Genomic DNA, 22,942 nt, shown 5'->3' on the forward strand with positions numbered 1-22,942 from the left:
ACGTTCACGTTTGATAGTAAACAGCAAAGCTGGCTGACAGAACGAACTTGGGCTCCTGGCCCCAGATCCCCAAGCACCATGAACACCACCGTCTCCCTCTGCTCCGAGAGTGTCCCGTCTTCCCCCTTCCCTAGCAATGACCATGTGTGCACGTACCTCTCCAGCATCTGTTCTCCCACCAGACTGTCCCCTCCCTGAGGGCAGGGGCGACTTCCTCCAGTACCCAGCCCAGTACCCAGCATCACTGCTTTTTGGGCTGAATGTCATGCTCTGCATTCCCACAGCCCCCAGACCCAAGTCACCCACTGCGGAGAAGGGCCTGGGTCAACCCTTTGTAAATGCCACACAATGGCCCACCAGATACACACACATGAACATTCACGGGGAAATCGCCCTGAGTTCTGCCTGGCTGGCCGGCCATGGGTTCCCTAGAGCCCCACCGATTCTACTGACGACCCCAGCCAGATGGGCCCCTCAGCATGGCCATCAGCCACCCAGGGTGGCACACCTACTCAGCTAGGGCAAGGGGATAGCGAGATCCATCATCCCTGCATCCTGGATGGATGGCAGGAAAGCTCTCGGGCCAGGCTGGGCCAGCATATGGCTCCCCCTGCTGGTTTCCTTCCACACTCCTTAGCACCCTCTCCCACGGCACGGGCCAGGGGACACTCACCAGCCAGGAGAAGAAGCCAGCTGATTTGTCCTGGGTCGAGATCTGCCCCTCATAGGGGCCGAAGATGTGGCCCTTGGGGATGACCTCATTTATGCATCGCACGTCATTCTCCCCACTGGCTTCCTTGACCACCTCCATGCCCTGCGGGATGGTGAGGGCAGCCCTGTCTGGGATGCCCACGGGCACTGGCGTGTCGGACACAAACACTGGGGGACCGTGGTTCGGGCACTCATCCACAAAGTACTCCTGGCAGGACTCGCAGACTGAAGGGACGGAAAGAGCGAAAGAGCCTCAGTTGGTGCGGGGAGGCGGCACGCCCACGGCGGAGGCTGAGGGGCTGCAGGGAGGCCCACCCTGAGGACGGCATCAGGCAGTGGAAAGCACACTGCATGGGACTCACGAGTCCCGGCCCTGGCTCCACCCCAGCCAGCCACAGGCCCCTGAGTCTTCAGTGGTAAAAACCCATTCCCCTCCCTGGGGGCTCGGCAGACACGCCTGCCAGTGAGAAGGAGGCCAGGAGCTCCCTTTGTTTCAAGTTCACAGCCTAGCTCTGGAGGCAGATGGGCCTGGGTTGGAACGGCAACTGTGTGCATCTGAGGGCTGTGGGAGCCGAAGCAGGGCTCTCAGCCCCCACCAAGCCCCAGGGTCCTCACCTGGAAAATGGGACCAATAAGGGCCACTTCAGTGGTTAAGGGTGAGGATTAACGGAAGCCTGGACCGGTCTCTGATACATCATAGGCAAGTGCCTATCATTAGTCCTATGGCTACAAATTCCCTAAGCAGAGACGGGGTATGGGGGTGGGGGAGCAGGGTGAAGGGGTGAAGGGAGGAGAAAGCCAGGAACAGCCCCAGGCTCCACTTACACCAGAAGTCCACTTGCTGGAAGCTTTTGGGCATGATGAGCTCACGCTTCCCCTTCAGTTTCTTGGGCTCCACTTCCATGGGTGAGGGGTCTGGTCTCCTAGAGCTGGCCAGGCCAGGGGCCAGTAAAGGAAGCAAAGAAGCCATCAGAGAGTGGGAGGCTGGTGGGCAGAGAAGCCATGGACCTGGCCAGGAGGCCACGGGGACGTGGGGATGTGGGGCGGGCGATGGAGTGCCAGCCTGTTCAGGGCAGGGGATCGTGAAAAGGTAGGTGTTCTGAGACCTGGGCCTAGGCCTTCTAGGGCCACCATGTGGGTTCTTCTGGTCTTCTAGGGCCTGTGCTCGCTCACATCTGCTCCCGGGAGCTGCCCAGAGCAGGCGAAGGACTGTGGGCCAGGACTGGGAACTCTCCCCAGGGCGTGCAACCAACCCAGCCATGAGATTCCCCACTTCTCCCTCTCCTGCCCCCGCATCAGGGCCTCACCAGGGCTGGCCATACTCCTGGTCTCGGAGTGGGGAGCAGACCTCGGTCTTCACCACAGTCACCATATCCCCCACAGCCGCCTTGGTCTGGGCCAGGCACTCCTTCATGTTGTCAGTCATTCTGTCCTGGGGACACGAAGGCGGGACCAGCACAGGAAGAGGATCAAAGAGACAGGGGAAGAAGGGTGAGTGTCAGAGAGGGCAAGCGGGGGTCCCGTGGAGTCTGGTTACCCTCCCTGCCATCCCCAGAGGAAATGCTTGAGAACAGAGACAACAAAAACAGCTGTAGCCCGGCCAAGAGGAAATGCCATTTCTATCCCGGGCTGGTCCTGGGGACGACTGGAGCCACCAGCCCCATGGGGTCAGAGGCCGAGGGGCAGCTCAGGCCAGAGGGCAGGACTGGATAGCACAGCATGGACCCCGAGACCAAAGAAAGGGCAAAGGATATGAGACTTCCACAGAAGCCTCCGCACAAAAGTCTGCAATGGGGGACCGGGAGAGAGACCCACTCGGGTCCAGCTGGGGCCAAGGACGGACTGACAGAGGAACCTGGCCTCTCGGCACCGGGCTGCGCAGCCCCCTCACTCAGGGGCTGCCAGGGAATGTAGCCAAGCCCGCTCTGCCAGCTCAGAGCAGGTACAGGCGGGCCTGGGGGTCCTGGTGTGTGTGGGCCGGCAGGGCCAGCCCTGACTCCAAGCCCCACCCGCTCTCGCTCTCTCTAGGGGAGTCTCCCCAGCCCGCCGCTTACCGCCCTCCTCCACCACCGCGCCGGGCTTCAGCCCCTCCCTCGGCACCCCGGGGTCCTCATGCCAAGCCCGGGGACACTCTTCGGGCCAGGGCGGCGCAGGGCTCGGACTGGGACCGCGCTCGCGGCCCGGGACTGGGCGAGCGGCGTGTGTGACTCACTACCCGGGGCCCCGCTGGCCACACCCCTGCTCCTCGGCTAATCAGCCCCCTGCTCCCCACCGGGGCCCCAAAGCCAGCGGCGGCTGGGAGGGGTGCGGGGAAACACGACGGCCTGCCCCCTCCTCCGAGCCGGCGGGGCCGGGGGGCGCGCGGAGGGGGGCGGGGGCTGCCCAGGCCGGGCCGAGTCGCTCCTCCCCGGCCCCCGGGCCGCCGCCCCCCACCGTCCTTGGCCCCCGCAGCCCCGCGGGGCGTCCCGCCCGCGTGTCCGGCGGGGAAAGTGTGAGGTCCCGCGGCCGGGCGCAGGGGCGGCGCGGGGGGCCGGGGAGGGCGCGGGCCGCTCTCTCCCTCTCACCAACCTTCCCGGCGGGGAGCTCCCTGCCCTGCCCGGCCCGGCCCTGCCCAGCGCCGCCCCCCGCCCGCCAGGCCCGGCATTCCTTGCGGGGGCATGTGGCTTCTTGCCGGCCCCGGGGGCACGCAGTTGGCTGGCGGCCGGGAGGGGGGCGCGCGGGGAGCGGGAGGGACCGGGCGCCCGGGAGGGGCGGCGGCCGGGGGCCCACCCGGGGGGAGGTGGGAGTGCAGCCCCCCGCGGGGCGGGGAGGGAGGGGCGCCGGGCGGGCGTCTGGGGTGGCCGGGAGCGCGGGGAATGGGGGGGGGGGTGGTGCCGAGCGCGGAGAGGGCGGGCGTGGGGAGCCGGTCGGCGACGTGCGCGTGCGGCCCCCCGCGCTCCCTCCCTGCGGCCGCAGCGGACTCGGAGTGGCTGCGGCTTGGCCTGCGGCGAACCGGGCCACACCACCGATCCCTGCCTGCCCCCCACCCGCCGGGCGCGCGGCAGGCCGCCCCTTCCCCACCTGCGCGGTGCGGGGTGGGAACCCGGCGCCTGCGGCGGTGGGAGGGGGGCACCGACCTCCTGGCCCACCGAATGGCCTCCAGCCACCTGTCAAGGGAGGAGGGTTGCGGTCACCAGACAGGAACCCAGGGCGGGAAGATGTCGAGGGACTCCCCCAAGGTCACACAGTCCGTTCCTGATGGAGTCTAGACTGGAGCTGGGGGCCTGCTCTGAGTAAACTGGAAACAGGAGAACCCCCAGATTCAAGCGTTACGGTTCAGGTCTGGTACACCTCCATGCCACACTCTCAGCCCAGCCTCTTCCAGAAGGATCACTGGGATCACCGTGGGGTGGGATCGGCAGCCCACAAGTCCAGCTGCCAGGCAGGGACAAGGTCCTAAGGATTTGTAAAGGATTACTGAAGGCTTCCTTCCCTGAGGACCACTTCTCACTGGGAGGGGCAGCATTCACACACAATACATCCCGAGGTAGTGAAGACTGGTGGTTAGAGGCCTAGGTTCCCAAAGGGGCACTGTCTGTGTTCAAATCCCAGTGATTGGCTGTGTGACGCCCCCCCCCCACCCGCAGGTGTGAGGGACTGAAAGTTTGTGTGCTCTCCCACCCCATATGTTGGTGCCCTAAGCCCTAATGTGACTGTATTTGGAGACAGGACCTGTGAGGAGGTGGTAAAGATTAAATGAGGTCATAAAAGTGGAGCCCTAATCCAAAAGGAAGAGACACCAGAGCTGGCTTTCTCTATGCCCCAGGTGAGGACGAGAAGGCATCAGTGTGCAAATCAGGACGAGAACTCTCCCCAGGAACCAAATTGGCTTGCACCTTGATCTTGGACTTCCCTGCCTCTGAAACTGTGAGAAATAAATCTTGTTTAGGCCACCCTGTCTGTGGCCTTTGTTCAGCTGCTAAACGTGGCTAGCGTTAGAGTCTATCACAGACATTGCCATATGGAAATGGACGAAGATGAATTTGGAGGGGGTTAGGCACAGTCTCTGCATACCTGCCCAGGAAGAAAGCTGATCAGGAAGGTGGGGATGAGTGACCTCATTAAGGGTGGCTTTGAATCCTCTCCATTGGATTGGATTTGTTTTTTTAAGTCAATCATTTGCAGACTCTGGCAATTTATTAGAAACAGACTGCTTGGGACCATTTTGCATTTCTCCCACTCTGGCCCCTCCATCCTTCACCAGCACGCGCCTCCTCCTCTCCCCGCCCCCCCCCCGCCCTGCCCCCATGACACCTCCACCCTGCTGTGGCGCCTGTGAACTTGCTGTGTCCTCTCCTTGGAGCACACCTGAAAAACGCCTACGGATCCTTCAGCTCTCACTGTTGTTCCCCACCTCCCTTCACCCCCTGCTGCCATAATACCTCCCGCCCCATGTCCATTTCTGCATGGCACTTGTCACCCTTAGAACAGTCTTTTGTTCGCATGACTATTTGATTAATACCTGTTTCCCATAATACATGGTAAGTTCCATGAGGGCAGGCACTGACCACTGAATAGCCAGCACTTGTAACCGTGCCTGGTACCAGGGCAGAACTAGTGAAAGGCAAGCAACGTGCCAGGGCAGAAACTTTAAGGAGACACCGCCTCTCCGGGTCCTGCACTTGTAGGAACAGCACCTGAAAGTGAATGCGTCCTTGAATTTGGCACCTAAGGTGCCTTGTTGCCGCACCCTAGTCTCAGCCTTGCCTAGCACATAGCTCATTCTCAGTATTTACTAAATGATTGACCAGATGGCCCATGTCACAATTCACTGCCCCTGCCCCATAGGTCCTGCTGGCCCCACTGAGAATCTCAGCTCTTAAAGAGATCTCAAAAGGATGGGGAGGTTATTGTTTTGAATCCTCTTCTCTCTGGGGTGCTCTCAGGGATCTCGGCCAGGCAACGTGGGTGGCCCGGTGGGTGAGGCTGGCCTTGAGAGGCAGTGAGGTTCAGCGGAGAGTGTGATGGAATTAGACTCATGAGTCCTGGATCTGAATCTGATAGGAAGAGTGTATGCTGTGAGCATGCGCACATCACTTAAACTCACCAGGCCTTAGTGTCTTCCTTGGTAAAATGGAAATCATCATAATTGCCAGGCAATCCCCACGAGGAATAGATGAGGTAAAGGCTGGGGCGAGGCCTTGGGAAGAGCCAAGTGCTATGGATCTGTAAAGGATGTCAGTATTAAATTCGCCACCCAGAGGCAGAGGCAAGGGGTGAGCAGGAAGAAGATGTGTGTTGGGTGGGGGGACCCAGAAAGGGGAAGGGAAGGAGGGAAAAGCAGGAGTAAGAGAACAAAGGATGGAGGGAGAGAGAGGGAAAGAGATGTAGAGCCACTTTTCTGAGTCTTAAACAGAAAACCATCTCTTCTGAGAAAAGCATTTCTATCTCAAAGTAGAGATGTCTACTGGCCATTTTCTTTCATGTTTAATTTTTCACTAACATCCCACCTTCATCACGTAAAAGCATTGTGATGATTTGTAACACAAACACAGAATACTTAACGGGACAGAGATTTCATGGAGAAAGGTTGATGCCAATCATACCAAGCATCTGTTATAAGATGGCTAGTCATCTAGCCACCCACTCAGTTCTGAGCCTCCCGGCAGCTAGAGCAAAAAGGGAACTACGATGGGTTACAGAGTACTCAGTATTTGATATTTATTTATTGACCGTACAATTAAGTTCTCTCCATTCTTGGAAGAGTCTGGCTGCCTGGGGGAACCAGAACCGAGTCTCACTTGCATGACTGCTGTGCGCTACAGCTGCTTTCTGTGTCCGTAATGAAGGCTGTGGGGGCGAGGTGGGATGTGGCAGGACTTCCATCTGGGAAAAGAGAGAGAGAGAGAACGCCACGGGCTAGTGTCCTTCACTGGGTCCATCTCAGCGGGCACCATAAAGCCCGAGCCCGCTGAAGCTCCAGGAGCCGTGTCTGCAGGCCGCTCTGGACCTGTTCGTCCAGCGAGGGGCTTGGGGGAGGGGTGGTCAGCAGGCCTCGTGGAGGACTCCGAGCTGCTGGCAATGCTTCCTCTCAGCTGGCTCCTCTGAGTCTGCACACGCAGAGATTAGGCATGCTGCAAACCCAGCAATGAGATGCAAACCCAAGAGGAGGGGGCAGAAGGCAACTTGGGAAGCAGCAGCTCTGTTTTCACCCTCGGCGGGGTGCCAGGGTCCTGGAATGCCCGGCAGCCAATGTGGCCGGAGGACTGGGAATCCATGCCCACTCGGTTTCCCTAGCGCCTGGCACCCTGAGAATGTGACGGGTCCACACCGGGACCAGCACAGCATCCTTGTCCTTTCCTCTGATACCCAAGGGACTGGAGATTAGAAGGTGGGGCCAAGCCACACAGGGACCTGGGCTGGGTATCCCGAGCTCTGGGTTTCAGTCCTGGCTGTGCCGTACACTTTCTAGGTGACCTTGTGCAAGTTCCTTCTTGCCTTGTCCTGAGCCTCAGTTTCCCCTTCTTGAAAAAAATCAAAGGTCCAACGTGTTTCTTAATTGTAAACCACGGGGGTAACAGAGGAAGAGCACAGAATTCTTACATGGAGTTATTCAATTACATGTCCAGCAAACACTGCCCTTAGAACAAATATATGCCTCTAATTTACATGTAAAACAGATTTGTAAATGTATGGAGATACTTCTAGGATGAATGAATGATACATTTATTTTAAAATGTTATTGAATTCATGGAAGCCGAATGTCACCACGCATTTGGTTAATCAAACGATACCCGTACAACCACTTACAAGCTATGTAACCTGGAGAAAATGAACCACTCCTACCTTAGTTTCCCCATCTGTCCAGCAGAACAGAACCTGTCTCATAAGGCTGTTTTACACAGCATAATGCCTGGCATATAATAAGCACTCTATAAATATGAGTTCTTGTTATCATTCATTTTATTTGTTGTTTGAAAAGTAGAGCATCAGGTGGGCACATTGATAAAAATTTTTTGACACCAAAAAGGGGGCATTTATAAGCAGTTACTACCTTTAGGAGAGAAACACTCTTAAAAAATCTATACTACAAAGATGCTCATCCCAACAGAAAAAAATGGGAAATACTATTAAAAAAAATTTTGTAAAAGAAGACAAATGGCCAATATGCTTTAGGGAAAACCACAAAACTTTCATATCCAAATAAATATAGATTAAAATAAACATCATTTTTCCTCTATTAAGTTAGCAAAGATTTTAAAAATCTCAATAATATTCCAAGTTGGCAAGAGTGTGAGGGAAAGACCCTACACACTCTTCTGGTTGGAAAAATTAATCAGTATGAACTTTCTGGAGGGCAATTTGGCCACACATATCAAAAGACTTGAAATGAGCAAAAACTTTGTAGGAGCAACCCCAAGTCTAGGAGTTTCTCCTAAGGACGTAATTAAGCGGTATGCAAAGATGTACCCATAAGGCTGTCCTCTGCAACACTATTTTTAGTAGGAAACAAACAAACAACCCACCCCAGGGAAAAACATACACCATGAAAATAGGAGTGCAATTAATATATAGCACACAGTGAAATATTAGACAGCAACTAACAGTGCTTTAGAAGAATATTTATTGACACGGAAACAACACGCTCAACATATTGTTAATGAAGAGTGAAAGTCACTAAGTGAAAGAAGATAATTGGAATGGCTCTCTGCTGTGTGATTCCAACTATAGGACATTCTGGAAAAGGCAAAATGATGGAGATGGTAAAAAGTTCAGTGGTTACCCAGGGTTAGCAGGAGGGAGGGATGAAAAGGCAGGAGCACAGAGGATTTTTAGGGCAGTGAAACTACTCTGTGTGGTAGGATAATTGTGAACCCATGGATCCACAATTGGGTATGTCTGTTTAAATCCATAGAATGTCGGACACCAACAGGGAGCTTTAATGTAAACCACAGACTCTGGGCCAGCATGGTGTGTCAGTGCACGTGCATGAGTTGTAACAATGTACCCCTCCCCGTACTCTCCCACGGCAGGGGGTGGGGAGGTGCGGGGGTGGGGGGGGATGGAGGGGTGGGAAGGGGTGGGAGGAGGGCCCATAGCAGGTGTGTGGGGACAGGGGGAATGTGAAAACTCTATGCTTTCCCCCCCTCACGTTACTGTGAATCTAGAACTTCTCTAGAAAGTAAAATCTCTTTTTAAAAAATGCAAATTGTGAAAAGATAGATACAAAATAATCCCATTTTAGAAATACATACACATATGGATTTGCACACACAGGTCTGGGAGGATATATTCTGGGGGATCGCTTGTGGTTACTTGGCACAGCGTGTTAAAGAGAAAGAGTGTCTCTTTTCTTCTTTTTGCTTAGGAGGAAAAAAAAGGTCACTTAAAAACTGTTTCAGGGAACTCTTTACCATCATTTAATTTAGAAACTGCTGGAGAAGATAATGTTTAAGGTTCTGCCTCCTCACCCACTTGTCCCTGGATGCTGAGACCCAACCAACTGACTGGAGGAAGGAGGACTCCAAGTTCGAGGCTGAATGCCAGGCATACTGCCCATTTGATGAATGAATGCAAATTGACTAATCGATCAGTAAGGACCCCGATATTTCTACCATGAAAGACTTCAATTTTTACTTTACTTTATGATTCCCATTTTGAAAGATTTCATCTACCGAAAAGGCTGTATACGTTGTATGATCATTCATTCATTTTCAGGGCACCTGGGTGGCCCAGTCAGTTAAGCATCCTGACTCTTGCTTCAGGCTCAGGTCCTGATCTCAGGGTCATGAGATCCAGCTCCACACTGGGCTCTGTGCTCAGTGGGGAGTCTGCTTAAGACTGTCTGTTCCTCTCTTTCTGCCCCTCCCTCGGCCCCTCTCTCTCGGTCTCTGAAATAAATAAATACATCTAAAAAAAAATTCATTCCTTTTCCTGTACACACTGGCATGTGATAACCAACAACCACACTGCTTAGTTACTATCATCCTAAGGAAAAGCAGAGAGATCTGGCCCGCTCATTCATTTGCCTTGCTGATTACAGGGAACTGTACAATATTCATTAAGCTTCTTTATGTTTACAGAATACCTCGGTGGGTCAATTACTATGCAGCAACGAGACTGAACAAACCACAGCTCTGTGCTATGGTATGAAGCCGCAATGCTGAGAAGTGAGACCCCAAATGTACATACTGTATGATTCCAGTTATATAAAGTTAAAAAAAAATGGGCCAAACTATGGTGTTGTTGGAAGTGTGCGTGGTAATCCTTGGGAAGAACTAGAAAGGGATGAGCCAGGGGCTTCTCAGAGGCTGGCTATGCTCTATTTCTTGATCTTGGTGCTAGTCCACTGGGTGTGTGAAGTTTGTGAAAATAGATTGAGCCGTGCTTTTATAATATGCGGATTTTTCTGTGTGTATTTATACGTTGGTAGAAACAAAGGGAAAATATCTGAAGGGGTCCTAAGGGCCAAGAGCTCCCATGGGGGGAAACTCTGGCCCAGTCAGTGTAGCCCCGATCATGCAGCTGGAGAACTGGGGTCCAGCCAGCTGGGTTTCAGGTCTTCATCTGCGGAGCAGTTTCCAGTGATCGCAGCTGGCTGTGGGGGGAGAGGGGGAGGGGCAAGAAAACACATTCTCCCAAGGTGGTCCCTCCTGAGGAACCTTTTAAGGGTACCAGGTTGGCTCCATCCTTGATCAGATTTTGACAGAAAGAGGTTGGAAGAGCTCCCTGAGCCAAGCACAGAGGTGGTCAAGGGTGGCACCTTTTGTGTGTGTGTGTGTGTGTGTGTGTGTTTGCTTCTCATAGTAGACCCTGCTGGTGGCTTACCTGGATCCCATTCCCCCATTCCTCCCCACTAATAGAACCGGACATTGCTCAGGTGCGACATGTCCCTCCCAGCACCTGCTGAGATTCAGGAGAAGCTGAGCCTACCCTCAGCTCCAGGTGTGGACTTCCAACTAATCTAAGCCTATTACAGTGATACCATCCCCTTCCCCAGTTATTAGATCATGAACCTGGCCTTTCATTCATCAGCACCTGACATTCCCCTCCCCAGGTCAGATACCTGACCTACTTAGGCCCGTCCGAGGGAAGAAAGGGACTTCTATTTCATGACTTGGACAGGGAAGCACGCAGCCATTGTTGCGAATAGCAGACACGTTGTGCAAAGGCCTTTGGCGGGAAGCCCCCCGAGGATGAAGCTGTACCAGCTTTGTGTGTAATAACTTTATGTGTAATTACGTTATGTGTAATAAGTAATATGTTTGTTCTTTGTCCCCAGTTCCTGGCAGAGAGCACCTAAAACCCCTGGAATTTCCCAAGTAATAGGAGTGTCTTTTGTTATTCATAAGGAGCCCCTTTCCAGCTCCCCTGAGTTTATGCTGATAAGTGACTAAGGGTGGGGCCCCTACAGAGCCCCTGGATGGGACTGGTCACTGGAACCAGGTTACGGTTAAGAACTGGAAACTCAAAGTTAGAACTTCCGGCCCCACCCACTGACCTCCTGGGACGGGAGGGGCCTGGAGATGAGGGTCTACAAAAATCCTTTGGTTTTTAAATTGACATATGATGGACATAAAACAGTATATTTGTTTCAGGTGCGCCACATACTGGTCTGTACATATTGCGAAATGATCACAGTAAGTCAAGTTAACATCTATCGTGGTTACAGAATTCGTTTTCTTGTGATGAAAACACTTAAGACTTACTGTTGTAGCAACTTCCAAATATGCAACACAGCGTTATTAACTATAGCCACCATTGCACATTACCTCCCCAGGACTTCATTTTATAAATAAACTAGTTATAAAATAAACTAGAAGTCTGTCCCTTCTCTCGCCCTTCCACCCCTTTTGTCTCACCTCCCAACCCCCTCCAGCAACCTGGAGTCTGTTTTCTGTATCTGTGAGCTTGGTTATGATTTGCTCTGATTCCACACCTACGGGAGATCCTACCGGATTTGTCTTTGTCTGACTTGTTGGACTTAGCCTAATGCCCTCATGGTCCACCCATGGTGTCACCAACAGCAAGATTTCATTCTTTCATTTGGATAAATAATATTCCATTGTATATCTCTACCATATCTTCATCCATTCATCTGGCCATGGGCAGTTGGGTTGTTCCCAAGCCTTGGCTCCTGCAAACGGTGCAGTGCGGCCGTGATCATGGGGGTGCAGATACCTTTTCAAATTAGTGTTTTCGTTTTCTTTGGGTAAATACCCAGAAGTGGAATTTCTGGATCATAGGATATTTCCTTTTTTTTTTTTTTTTTTGAGGGACTTTCATATCGTTTTCCACAGTGGCCACACCAGTTGATATTCCCAAAGCAGTGCACGAGGGCTCCTTCCCCGTTACCTCCCGGCCAACACTAGCACTCTCTCTCGCCTTCCTGATGACAGCCGTTCGGACAAGTGACAGGATATTCATTGTGGTTGTGATTTGCATTCCCCCAATGATGAGTGATGTTGACTTGTGTACCTGTTGGCCCATGTGTCTTCTGTGGAAAAATGTCTATTCAGATCCTCTGCCCATTTTTGAATCCGTTTGTTTGGGTTTTTTGGCTGTTGGATCGTAGGAGTTCTTTACGTCTGTTGGATATGAATTCCCTTCTCTGATAGATGGTTTGCAAATATTTTCTTTCATTCAGTAAGTTGCCTCAAAAATTCTTGAGCAAGATTCAGAGAACTTCCTGGGTGGTGAACAGGGAGCAGTGCTGGGAGGGTAGTGGAGGGGGCCTGGAGGGGGCAGGAAAGCTCTACGCAGCCCTCCCGCACACCCTCCGCTGCGCATCTCTTCCATCTGGCTTGTACCCTTTATCGGAAACGGGTGATTGTTCGTAAAACCCTTTCCTCAGTTCTGTGAGTCATTCTGGCAAATCATAGAACCTGAGGAGGAGGTGGTGGAAACGCCCGATTTATGTTGGTCAGAAACACGGGTGTCCCAGGACGTTCAGCTGGTGTCTGAGGTGGGGACCATCTGGTGGGACTGAGCCTTCCATCTGTGGGATCAATGCTTGGCTCTGGGTGCTGAGGCTTAGAACTGAAAGGAGTCGTTGGGCACCTCGTTGGTGTCACAGAATTAGAGAATTGACTGGTGTCAGACTGTGCCTCAGAGACCAGGACTTGAACTGACAACAGAATGGACTGCTTCTGGAATCTGTCCTACTTCACTTCCTGTTCGGCCCCTGTGTCGCTCAAGCCCCTCCAGGACAGGCCTCTACTAGACACAGCCATCACCATTTGCCCCACAGGGACAGCCTCCCCCCAACTTGCTCTGGCTGGGGTCCCGATCTCTGGCTGTGCCTCTGTGAGGAGTCCGCCTCCACAGTGCCTCGACCTCCAAAGGGGCAGATCAGGAGGGCCTGCAGCATAGCCCCCCAGCCATGGCTCTCCCCAAACCCGAGGCCTGACCTGAAGCTATAACCCGAGCCCTCTCTCGCTCCCTGTGCTGCCGGTGGGAGCAGAAGCTGGTGTATTTATGGAGCGCTGTAGAAGCCTGGGAACCTTTACAAGATGCACATAATCTTCTGTCCTCCAATTTCACTTCTAGGAATTTCACTGAGACACATGTGCAAGCGGATTCACTGCAGTATGGTCTAGAATAGCAAAAGACTGGAAATAACCAACGAGTCCATCTGGGGGCCGGGTAAGTCAACGACAGGGTCTCTGGACAAAGCAGGAAGGGATGGAAGAAACGCCACCACCATGGCCTGAGCCCCTTCTCCCTCAGGCCAGAGGGGTGTAGGGGCAGCCTAGCTGTCTCCCTGGGCCTACTCTGCCCCTGCTGTCCATTCTCCAGCCCGCAGCCAGGGTGAACCTGTTCCAACCAGTCTGATCAAATGGGCCCCTGCTCCAAATCCTTCCCGGAGCCCATCACATGCCCAGCGCCCAGCAAAGCTGCCCAGAGAGACGCAGTCTGTCCTCTGCGACCCCGTTCCTACTGCTGTGCCCCACGGCATGGCTCCCGTCTTATGTCTTCGCACTGGCTGTCCCCTTTGCCAGGAAGGCTCCTTCCCCAGATACGCACAGGGCTCATTCCCTCATCCCTTCAGGCCAGTGTCACATTCTCTGCCACCTGGACAAAACTGCAGTCCCTGGGCAAGTCCTACCCCGCTTTCCTCGGTGTATTTTTCTCTTGCGCTCGACTCACACTGGCAAATTTACGTAGCCCTCATTTATATTCTTTGCCGTCTCCCCAGCCAGCATGTAAAGGCCAGGAAGGCAGAGATGTTAATCTTCTGTTGATTGCTGTATCCCCTGCAAGTAGGACAGTGCCTGGTGCAAAGTGAGCACACGATAAACATTTGTTGAATGGATTACATAATCGGTGGTAAAAACAAAACCAAGGTAAAGACCATATGCTTCATGAGAGAAGAGAGCCAGCAGCAAGTCCTGGTTGAGAGCGTGGATCCCAATGCCCGGCTGCCGGGGGTTCAACTCCCAAGTGTTTCACTTAACATTGTGTCATATGGGGGGGGGGGCGCTTAGCTTCTCTGCATTTGGGGGACATGAATAAACCACCTACTTGGTAAGGCTGTTTGGAGGACTGAATGAGTTAATATTTGCAATATACTTAGAATGGCATTGGAGGCAAAGCGAGTAAGCTGGATAAATGTTATATAAAATAAACATGCCCTATTTCCATAAAATAGAAAGCACGTACACAGGTATTCATGCTCACGTCTGCGCAGAAGAGCCGTGAGCTGTGACAGCTGCTGGGGCTGAGGCCTAGTGGAGGAAAGGGCCTTACTTCTTACCGGGTTTCCCCCAGATGCATGCATTTCTGATTTAAAAAGCAGATTAGTAATGCCTCTGAGTTATTGATTACGCTCTCCTATCTTTTTTGCCAAACAACACATTTTAAAAAGCATCTTAGTATTCATGGTATCAAAAGTAAGCTGGGGGCGGTCTTGCTCCCTCCCAGGCGGGGAGCAGAGGGGGAGAAGGTATCTGCTGGTGGAGGGGGGGCGGGCAGAGGGGGCTCCTTCCTACCACCTGCTGGCCCCTGGAAGGGGACTCTGAAGTCCACACCCATTCCTCCCAGGCCGACGTGGCTATAAGATCCCAAGTACCAAGCTGAGCACAGACACATGAGGCTTCGGGGAGAAGAAGGGGTGCTTGTGGAGGGCCGGGGTCCAGCTGCCCCAGTGTAGAGTCTCTGGGCTGGGGCAGCCAGGGTCTTGGGGAGGCCACACTTGCACGCGACGCCTCAGAAGGGTAGGCGGCCATGTGTGAAAGAGGCCTGGATGTGTAGATTCATTTAAGGAAGGTCAGGGCCATGTCACACTGATGGTTCCCCGGTATGACAGATGCTAGAGACCCCCAGAGCCTCTAGTTTGATTAGCTCCTCAGGTCCCCTCTCCCAGATGCTAATGAGGAAGGCAAGGTAGGGAGTTGAAGCCCTCTGCACCCAAGTCCCCTCTGGCTTCTAAGGTGTAGGGCTGGGGAAAGCAAACTTGAACTTTTGTGTCCCACTGCCTCCTCTGGGCTATTGGAGCTGAAAGCCTGCCACCAGACCACTGGGTCCAAGGACCTCCTTTCCTTGCAAGGAGCTGGAGGCCCAGGGTGGGAGTGACTTGCTCAAGGCCTCCCAGAGGAAGGCGGTGGGAGATAGGAACCCACAGCCATGGTCTGTGCTGGGCAGCGGCCTCTCACCCAGCCCTCCTTTCTCCAGCCCCTGTCCAGGGTGCCCTGCATTTTCTCAAACCTGCACTTCCCCTGCCCCAAGGAACTGGAGCCTCCATTTAGCAAGGTAGGGCCCTGGGGAAACCCCACATGGTGTTTTTGGCTCCAAGGAAAGGGTCCTACTACACCGTGAGATCAGAGGGAAAGGCCCAGGGAGGGAGTCGCTTGGGGACTGTGGGGGCCCAGTGGGCCTGGCACCCTCCTTTACCTCTCCTGAGGTCTCTTCCTCCTCCCCGCTCACTGCTCCTTCCCGCCCCTGCCCTTCTCCCTGGCTATTGTTCTATTCATCCTGTCTTGCCCAGAATCTCAAAATTAAAAGAAACCTCAAAAGTCACCTAAATCCTGGCTTCTCGGTGTGTGGCCCACAGACCAGCAGCAGAGGCGCCGCTTATTAGAGGCTGCCCTAGGTGACGGGCACGAGCAGAAAAGTTGGGAAGCACCCATTGCAACAGCATGGTGCCCAAAGCCGTGGCACCTGTCGTCACCAAGCGTGATGACTACCTCCCTCGGGAGCTCACTGTCAGTAGTCAGGCCGCCGTCCCATCTTTGGACAAGTAAGGCATGTTGGGGGCGGTGGGGGGAGCGAGGCAGTCCGAGGGTCCTGAGCATCCCTGCTGAGTGTGTGAACTGTTAAGGCCTCCCCACCTCCGACGCTGAGCCATATTGGTCATGTAGGTAATTAAGTAGGTCAAAGTGAGCGCGGTGCTTGGGCCCAGAGGAAGGGAACCGGCTTGTTCATTGCCGGCCACCCGAGGTGCTGGGCCCTTAGCACCAAGTTCTTCTGGTGCTGTGTGACCCACTGTCCACACAGTCACCGTCTGGGTCCACCATGTCACCCCACGGGACTTGGGGTGCAGTAATAGCCCCCCCACGTAATGACGTTACCCTTCCCCATGCTAGAGTCAATTGTCCTGCTGATCCGTAGAGTCCTGGCCAGAAGGCTGGGGTCCTTCCCTGACTCTCCGTGTGCACGTATGGGCGTGTCTGTCTGTCTCTCCGTGTGCCCCCAGTGGCCATTCACTAAGGTCACTGTGGAAAGAATCCTGGGGAACCTGGGCTCGACTGAGCACCCACTTTGTCCAACCCTTGCGCCCCTGGTGTTCCACCTTTTCATTATGTCGCCTAATCCTCCCCTCAGCCCTGCGGGGTAGATTACAACCCCTTTTTACAGCTGCTGAAATTGGAGCTCTACCTATAGCCCGGTCTCAGAACAGTAACAAACATAAATCATCTGGACATGCGCAGTAAAGAAGCAAGAAATGAGAGGATTTGGGGGAAATGATACCTCTGAATGCAAGGTGCTGTGATCACCAATGAGTATCATTACACTTTGTCAGGATGGTCCTAACAAGCGGGTGTCCTGGGGCTCCCCCAGCTAAGCTGGCAAGCTCCGTACTGAGCGGGCACTGCAGAACTTTGACACTCTATCAGACAGGTGAAGCTGGTAAGGGTGCAAGACCGTTATCCTGGCCCTCCAGGAAGGAGGCAGGAGGGGCATGGGGTGTGGCTTATGCGAGGCTCTGTGTCAGGGGCTCAATGCACTCTGTGGAGGCTATTCATTCGCTCTTGACTTTCTTGCCTCCCAGCCACTGTCCTAGGTGCTAGGAACCCCAGGGTGAACTGGGTCCTCGCCTTCGTGAGGCTTACAGCCTGGGTAGAATGTCTGTGGGTTTTCCTGCTAGCCTCCAATCGCCCTTCTGGCACCAAGGAGCCTGGTGTCCTTGGAGAGTCCCCTTCTCCAAATGCTCCATTCTGGGACAGGACCAACCAATCAGCACTTAAATCTGCAACTCATAGGGAATGGTGCAAGGAAGGGTAAAGGGCCCAGCCAATCACGAGTGGCGATTTGGGGGCTTTGGAGGAGTCTGCTGGGAAGAGGGAGTGCTGAAAGGATGGGATGTCACTATGGATCTGCTTGTAGCCAGCCACAGTGACACCATGGACACTAGCCTGCCTATGAATGGAGTCAGTACAAAAGAAAGCAGAGTAAGATGAACAAACCAAGTCCTGAGGACTCTGTGTGAGCCCTGGATCCAACTGTTCCTGAAGCTGTACCTGAAGCTGGACTTTGCATAAATTCCATGTTTGCCTAATCCTGATTGACTTGAGTTTCTGTCTTATGGTCTTTAGTCCTTTCAAAAACCCAATGAATACAGTTTACATTACTTGTTTTTCAGACAGGAAATAGAGGCTCAGAGAAGACGAGTGCCTGGAGCAAGGCTGCACAGCAGCTGTCTGGAATCTACTCAAATCAAAGCCATGCTTTCGCCACTACTCCCAGGTGGCAGTCTTGCATGGAGGGGGACCAACAACAATCAGGGGGTAGGCTTTGGGGCTTTGTGACAGGTAGTGAAGGATTTCCCGAGAGAGAGGTGGCCCTTGGGGGGATAATTAGAACCTGCTCCAACCAGAGACAGGTCTGTAGAAGGGATCCACATGTTAAAAATTGGTGGCTGATTTTTGGTTTTGGTTTCCAATTTTTATTTTTGCTTTAGTTGCCAACTCTGAAGAAACAGACGATTTTAGGTAAAAATCCCATGTTCAGCTTTTTTAGGAAAATCGGAAGCCCTGGCAACAGCAGGCAGGTGGTCCCACGTGGCCACAGTGTGCCAGAGCTGGGGCAGGGGGCGGGGGCACTCCTCAAACAGGCAAGGCCGATAACTCTCCAGATCTCCAGCCAGCTTGGGCCACTCGGATGCGTTCCCTGCCCGGCCTGGCATCTGATCTGAGTTCATGGCCCATGTGGCTGAGACCACCATGCTGTGCAGACGCCAAACTCTGGGCACCTGGCCTCAGGCAAGATGGGTGCTGCGGTGGGACCTCACCAGCCTCCATCCGCTCCAGCTGCTCCCAAGTCTCCCTGGGGCCAGGAAGGTCCCTGATACCCAGCAGGAGTTCATCACACACTTGGTGAGTGGACCAAGCAGATGAGAGGGTGTGAGCAACCTTGTCAGTGCGCTCGGTGGGGCAGTGTGGTACAGAACTTGGGACTTGGGGGTGACAGCTCAGGGCGGATGGTTGCCCACCACTTACAGTTGCCCACAACTGTGTCACCGGGGGCGGCACAGGGGGCGGGGAGTTCTCTTCCTTTCTGTGCCCTCAGCTACCCCTCTATAAAATGGGAATAACTATAGTCGCGTAGGGTTCTGCGAGTAAAGGGATAAACTGTCAGTAACCAGTAGCCTGACCTCTTCCACTGATCGAACAGACCTTAGACGAATTCCTTTCCCGGTCCAAGCCCCAGTTCATCCAAGGTGCTTGGGTTTGATTTCGTCAGGACCTGCCAGCTCTGGCCCTGGTCACTGTGAAAATTCAGCATTCGAGCAAACTCCTGGTGCTGGGTAGGTAGACGCACCTGAGGCCACAGGGGTCTCTCTGCGTACTGCTTTGCCACTGAGGTCAAAAGGGACCCTGGGGGCCATCATAGTCAGGCCCCATGTAATGCCAAATTCTTTTAGAGTTAGCCCAAGTTCCAGCTCCGGGACCTGCTGTGGCTCACTGACTCCCAATCGTGATAACCCAAAGGCCCAGGGACACGGCTGGAAGGAGCTAGCCCTCGGGGGCCCTTCATGGGGTCCCCGGGTGTCCTGTCCTTGCTTCCGAGAGCGTGCAAGCAGGGCCCACCACGGCTGCTTCACCGCGGCTGGCCCAGGGGCATCCAGCTGGCAAAGCCGCTGCCATTCCTCTCACACGCCCCCGGATGGGAAATGATTCATGAAAACCAAGAAGGTAAAATTAGCCCAAAGGCTGCCGAGTAATTTATGCAGCCAACAGGCCCAGGAGGGAGGGAAGGCCCACGCTGCCAGCTCAGTGCGGCCTCCTGGGGGCTGGCAGAGGCTGGCCTGGCCATCGGGAGCCTCTGTCTCTGGGGTCTTCTATTTTGGGACTCAGCCTCCGGGGCTGTTGGCAAGGCTTCCAGAATGGTCCTGACCCCCGCCATCCCCCCATACTCAGCAGACCCATGCCTGCCACCAGGGACCTGCTAAGTGTCAGTGGGTTACTGGGGAGAAGCTCGAGCATCCCATCCTCATCTCAACCCTGGGAGGGTGGTTTCACCCTCCCCATTTCCCAGGTGAGAAACAAAGGTGCTCAGAGGTCAGGTAGATAGCCAAAGGTCAGGGGCAAAGCCAGAATTCCAACCCAGATCTCATGCACTCCAAAAGATGTGCTTTCCCCCTATGCTGGGTGTTGTCTGCCAAACTTCAAGTTCTCAGGGTGGGCCAAGGGCAGCGGACCCAGTGGGGATTCCCTGGCAAGGCCTCAGATGTGCTTTTCACCATGTCAGGACGAGTCAACACCAGAACCAAGCCCTGTTGTCCCAGCTTGGCTAGGTGGAGGGTCCCCAATATCCTAGTCTCTTAAAAAGGGGTCGAGGAAATGAGGTATAAATCATACCCCTAATGGCAGCACAGAACAGTGGAGATCAGCGAGTCCCATGGACTCACTTTCCAGGGCTGTCCTCCAAGGCCCAGAGAGGGGAAGGGGCTTACTCAAGGCTACACAGCAAACCTGTGGAGCCTGGGATGGAATTGCATCTCCTGAGTGCCACTACAGGGAGCCTGCCGTCAAAACTATTTATAAAGACAGCAAATCTGAGTGGGAAGGGTTCCCCAACTAGGGGGACGGCTGAGGCAGGAGTCATCCCGGAGACCTCCTGGGGCCCTGTGATCTGGTTATGTCTGATACCTACCGCACTTTTGGAACCCACAGGGGACACGTGAGCACCTGGAGTGGGGCTCCTTAGAAGGTCGTTGTTGGGAGCAGACCGGAATCCCACTCTAGGCCTGTGGGAACCTGCAAATCCCCTCACCTCCTGAGCCTGGATGAGAAACGGACTTGGGAAATTGACAAGGAAACACATGTGTTTTCCCATAGGCCGCGAGTGCTCAACAGGAATGCAAGGGTCCCTCACGATCACAGTCACAGTGCTCACCCTCAGTCCTCTGGCCCCTGGCTAGGCCCAGAGGAAGCCCGAGGCCAGCCATGGGAACATCCCACAGCCACCCATGCAGAAAGAATTCACCTCTGCCCCCCGGGGCAGGCAGCCGACCGCCAGTGCAGTAGCTCAGAGCAGCACCACTCACTTGTGGGACAGGGTTCTGAGCAGCTCAGTGGCAGCGGAACCCCATTATCCCCAGCAGGACTTGCCATGGCCCAAGCCCTGAGCTCGTCAGCACTTTGCACTATCAACACACTAAGTGGACCCTTCCCAGCAATGCTGGGGGAAAGGTACCTTTGATTTCACTTCACTGCCATCCAGAAAGACGTGGTTGCTTATTCACTCGACATGTGTATACTGAGCACCGGCCATGGGTCAGGCACTGCCTGATCTGTCCTGGGTGTAGGGAAGATCCTCCTGGTCCTAAGAAGCATTGGAATGGTTCACACACAACCTTAGGGGTCACGCTGCTGGGATTCAAATCCCAGTGCCATCCCCATTAGGACTCTGGGGAGTCACTTAGCCTGTCTGTGCCTCAGTTTCCTCAGCTGTAAATGGAGAATAATAATGGCATCCACTTCGTGAGGTTATTCTGAAGATTAAGTGAAATGTTATGGGTCAAGACTTGGAATAGCACCAGACACATAGTAAATGATCAATTAATATGAAGTTATTATTGACCCAGGACCCAAGCCCACATCTCTCTGACCCCAACAGCCATGCTCGTAACTCAGAGCTGGGCCAGCTCAAGGTCTTTGGTGTGACCCAATGGCATGACTGGTAAGGGTTCTATATCTGGAATCAGGAAGTGGGGGTCTGAGCTTCCCCTCTGCCAACTGTCAGCTCACAGCAGCCCCCGCCCTCTCTGAGCCTTGCACCTTCCAGTCTTAAAAAGGGCCCGAGGACGGCTGAGCTCCTGCTTCCCTGGGAGGAGCACCCCGAGTCCCAAGGGTCACTGCAGTCTTCTGCCCACACCACAGGAGACGGGCTCAGAGAGCAAGCCCTGTCCCCAGCCACACTCTGTCCCCTACTTCCCTCAGGCCACCAGGAGGGTTCGTGGCCAGAGCTAGGGAAGAGCAAGGCCCTGGGCCAGCTACGGTGCTTCTCCTTTCTCAGGAAATAATCCCAACCCTCTGAGCTCACCGACCACACAGGCCACCGATCAGTGGGTCACCTTCTGCCAACACCCTTGCATTCAGTGGCCTCATGACAAAGAGCTGGACACGAAACCAGAGAGCCTGGGTATATTCTCAACACCACTGGCGGCCCACTGTGGGGCTCTGGGAAAGTCACTCCGTGGCTCTGAGCCTCAGTATGTGCATCTGTGAAATGGCCTCAGCCAGGCTCCCCGTTTCACAGGGTGGCTGTGATGAGCGAGCTGGCGGGACGGTGGCATGAGAGGTGGTTTAGAACCTGCAGGGTGGGGAGGAGGGGAGGAAAGGGCAAAAGGGCCATCCTTTCCAGCACTGAACATACCATCACGGGCAGAGACTCGCCTCCCGAGCAGAAAGGCAAACCCAAACCAGGGCCAGTGTGGCTCAGAGGGGCCCCAGGCCTCTCTGGGGAGAGGCTGGCCCCAAGCTGCTTTCTTCTCCTGCCCACCCTGCAGGCCAAGAGAGATCAAATCCCCGGCCACAACGGGCTCCATTGAGAGCTGGTAAATCTGCCCGAGGTGTGGGGTTACGTTACCCAGGCTCCCGGCCGCCGCCGCCAAGCGAAGGGTCAGGCTGACCTCCTTCCCTCCCCGTAGGTCCTAGTCCAGGACCTGCCGGGTGAGCCGGGAAGGATTCCAATCACCCGCCTCATTCCCAGGCAGCAGCCTCCTCTGGGAAATCAGGGAGTGGACAGTGGGATGAAACTGTGGCCGCGGCCACAGCCATCCCAGGCTGCCCACCGGGGGGCCTGCAGCGTGGGGACGGGGGGGGCGGGCTGCAGCTAACACAGACCAGAGACCCCAGGACAGAGTATTACTGGGCTTTGACGAAGTGCCTGGCACAGCATTCTTCACGCTGCCCATGTTCGCTTCCTCCGTCCTCAAGGCGGCTCTGAGACAGAGACACTATTGTCCTCTCCATTTTACAGAGGCTGAAACTGAGGCACACAGAGGTCGAGGTTAAGGAGATTTCCCAGAAACAACCTGGTCAAGTGACCCCAGAGTCCACTTACCACGACAGGCGCTCAAGAGATAGGTCACTCCAGAACATGCCCTTTGAGTGCGGGTCGAAGCACCCAGGTGTGAAGGAGAAAAGTCTCCAGGGGCCGTGGCTACTATTTCCAGCCGTCTGGGGACTGCCTGGGGACAGGGGAGCGGCCTTTCTCTTTGCCTCTAAAGAAGAGACCCAGGAATAGTTGGGGCCCTACAGGGAGACATTTGGTTCCGTGCAGAGAAGTCTCCGTGGACGGCTTTTAAATATCGTGCAACCATTTTTTAAAAATGCCACAGGCTCGCATTCCCAGCAGTAGCTACTCTAGAGAGAGAGGACAGAGAGAGAGAGAAGGAAAGAGAAATAAGAAAGAAAGAAAGAAAGGGAGGGAGGGACGGAGGGAATTATGACAGCTTGCTATGTAAAACCATGACTACATTTCCTAGCTCCAATGTTAAGTGAGAAAAGCATTTACAGCATGATCT

General features: G+C 54.3%; 1 protein-coding gene across 2 annotated transcripts in view; it reads right to left on the minus strand.

Annotated features, from left to right (window-relative positions):
* PRDM11 (PR/SET domain 11) overlaps positions 1 to 22,942 on the minus strand; it is a gene marked incomplete at its 3' end in the record, with an annotated part of 77,426 nt that overhangs the window by 43,480 nt on the left and 11,004 nt on the right. For both annotated transcript variants that reach the window (XM_080815192.1, XM_080815193.1), the window contains exons 2-4: positions 2,019 to 2,143; positions 1,537 to 1,640; positions 674 to 936 (exon numbers count right to left, since the gene is read on the minus strand). In XM_080815192.1, coding sequence (XP_080671318.1) covers positions 674 to 936; positions 1,537 to 1,640; positions 2,019 to 2,137 — 486 coding nt within the window. In that variant the 5' untranslated portion in view covers positions 2,138 to 2,143. The remainder of the gene's footprint in view (positions 1 to 673; positions 937 to 1,536; positions 1,641 to 2,018; positions 2,144 to 22,942) is intronic.

This window comes from Martes martes (assembly GCF_963455335.1).
Source record: "Martes martes genome assembly, chromosome: 10".
NCBI lineage: Eukaryota > Metazoa > Chordata > Mammalia > Carnivora > Mustelidae > Martes > Martes martes.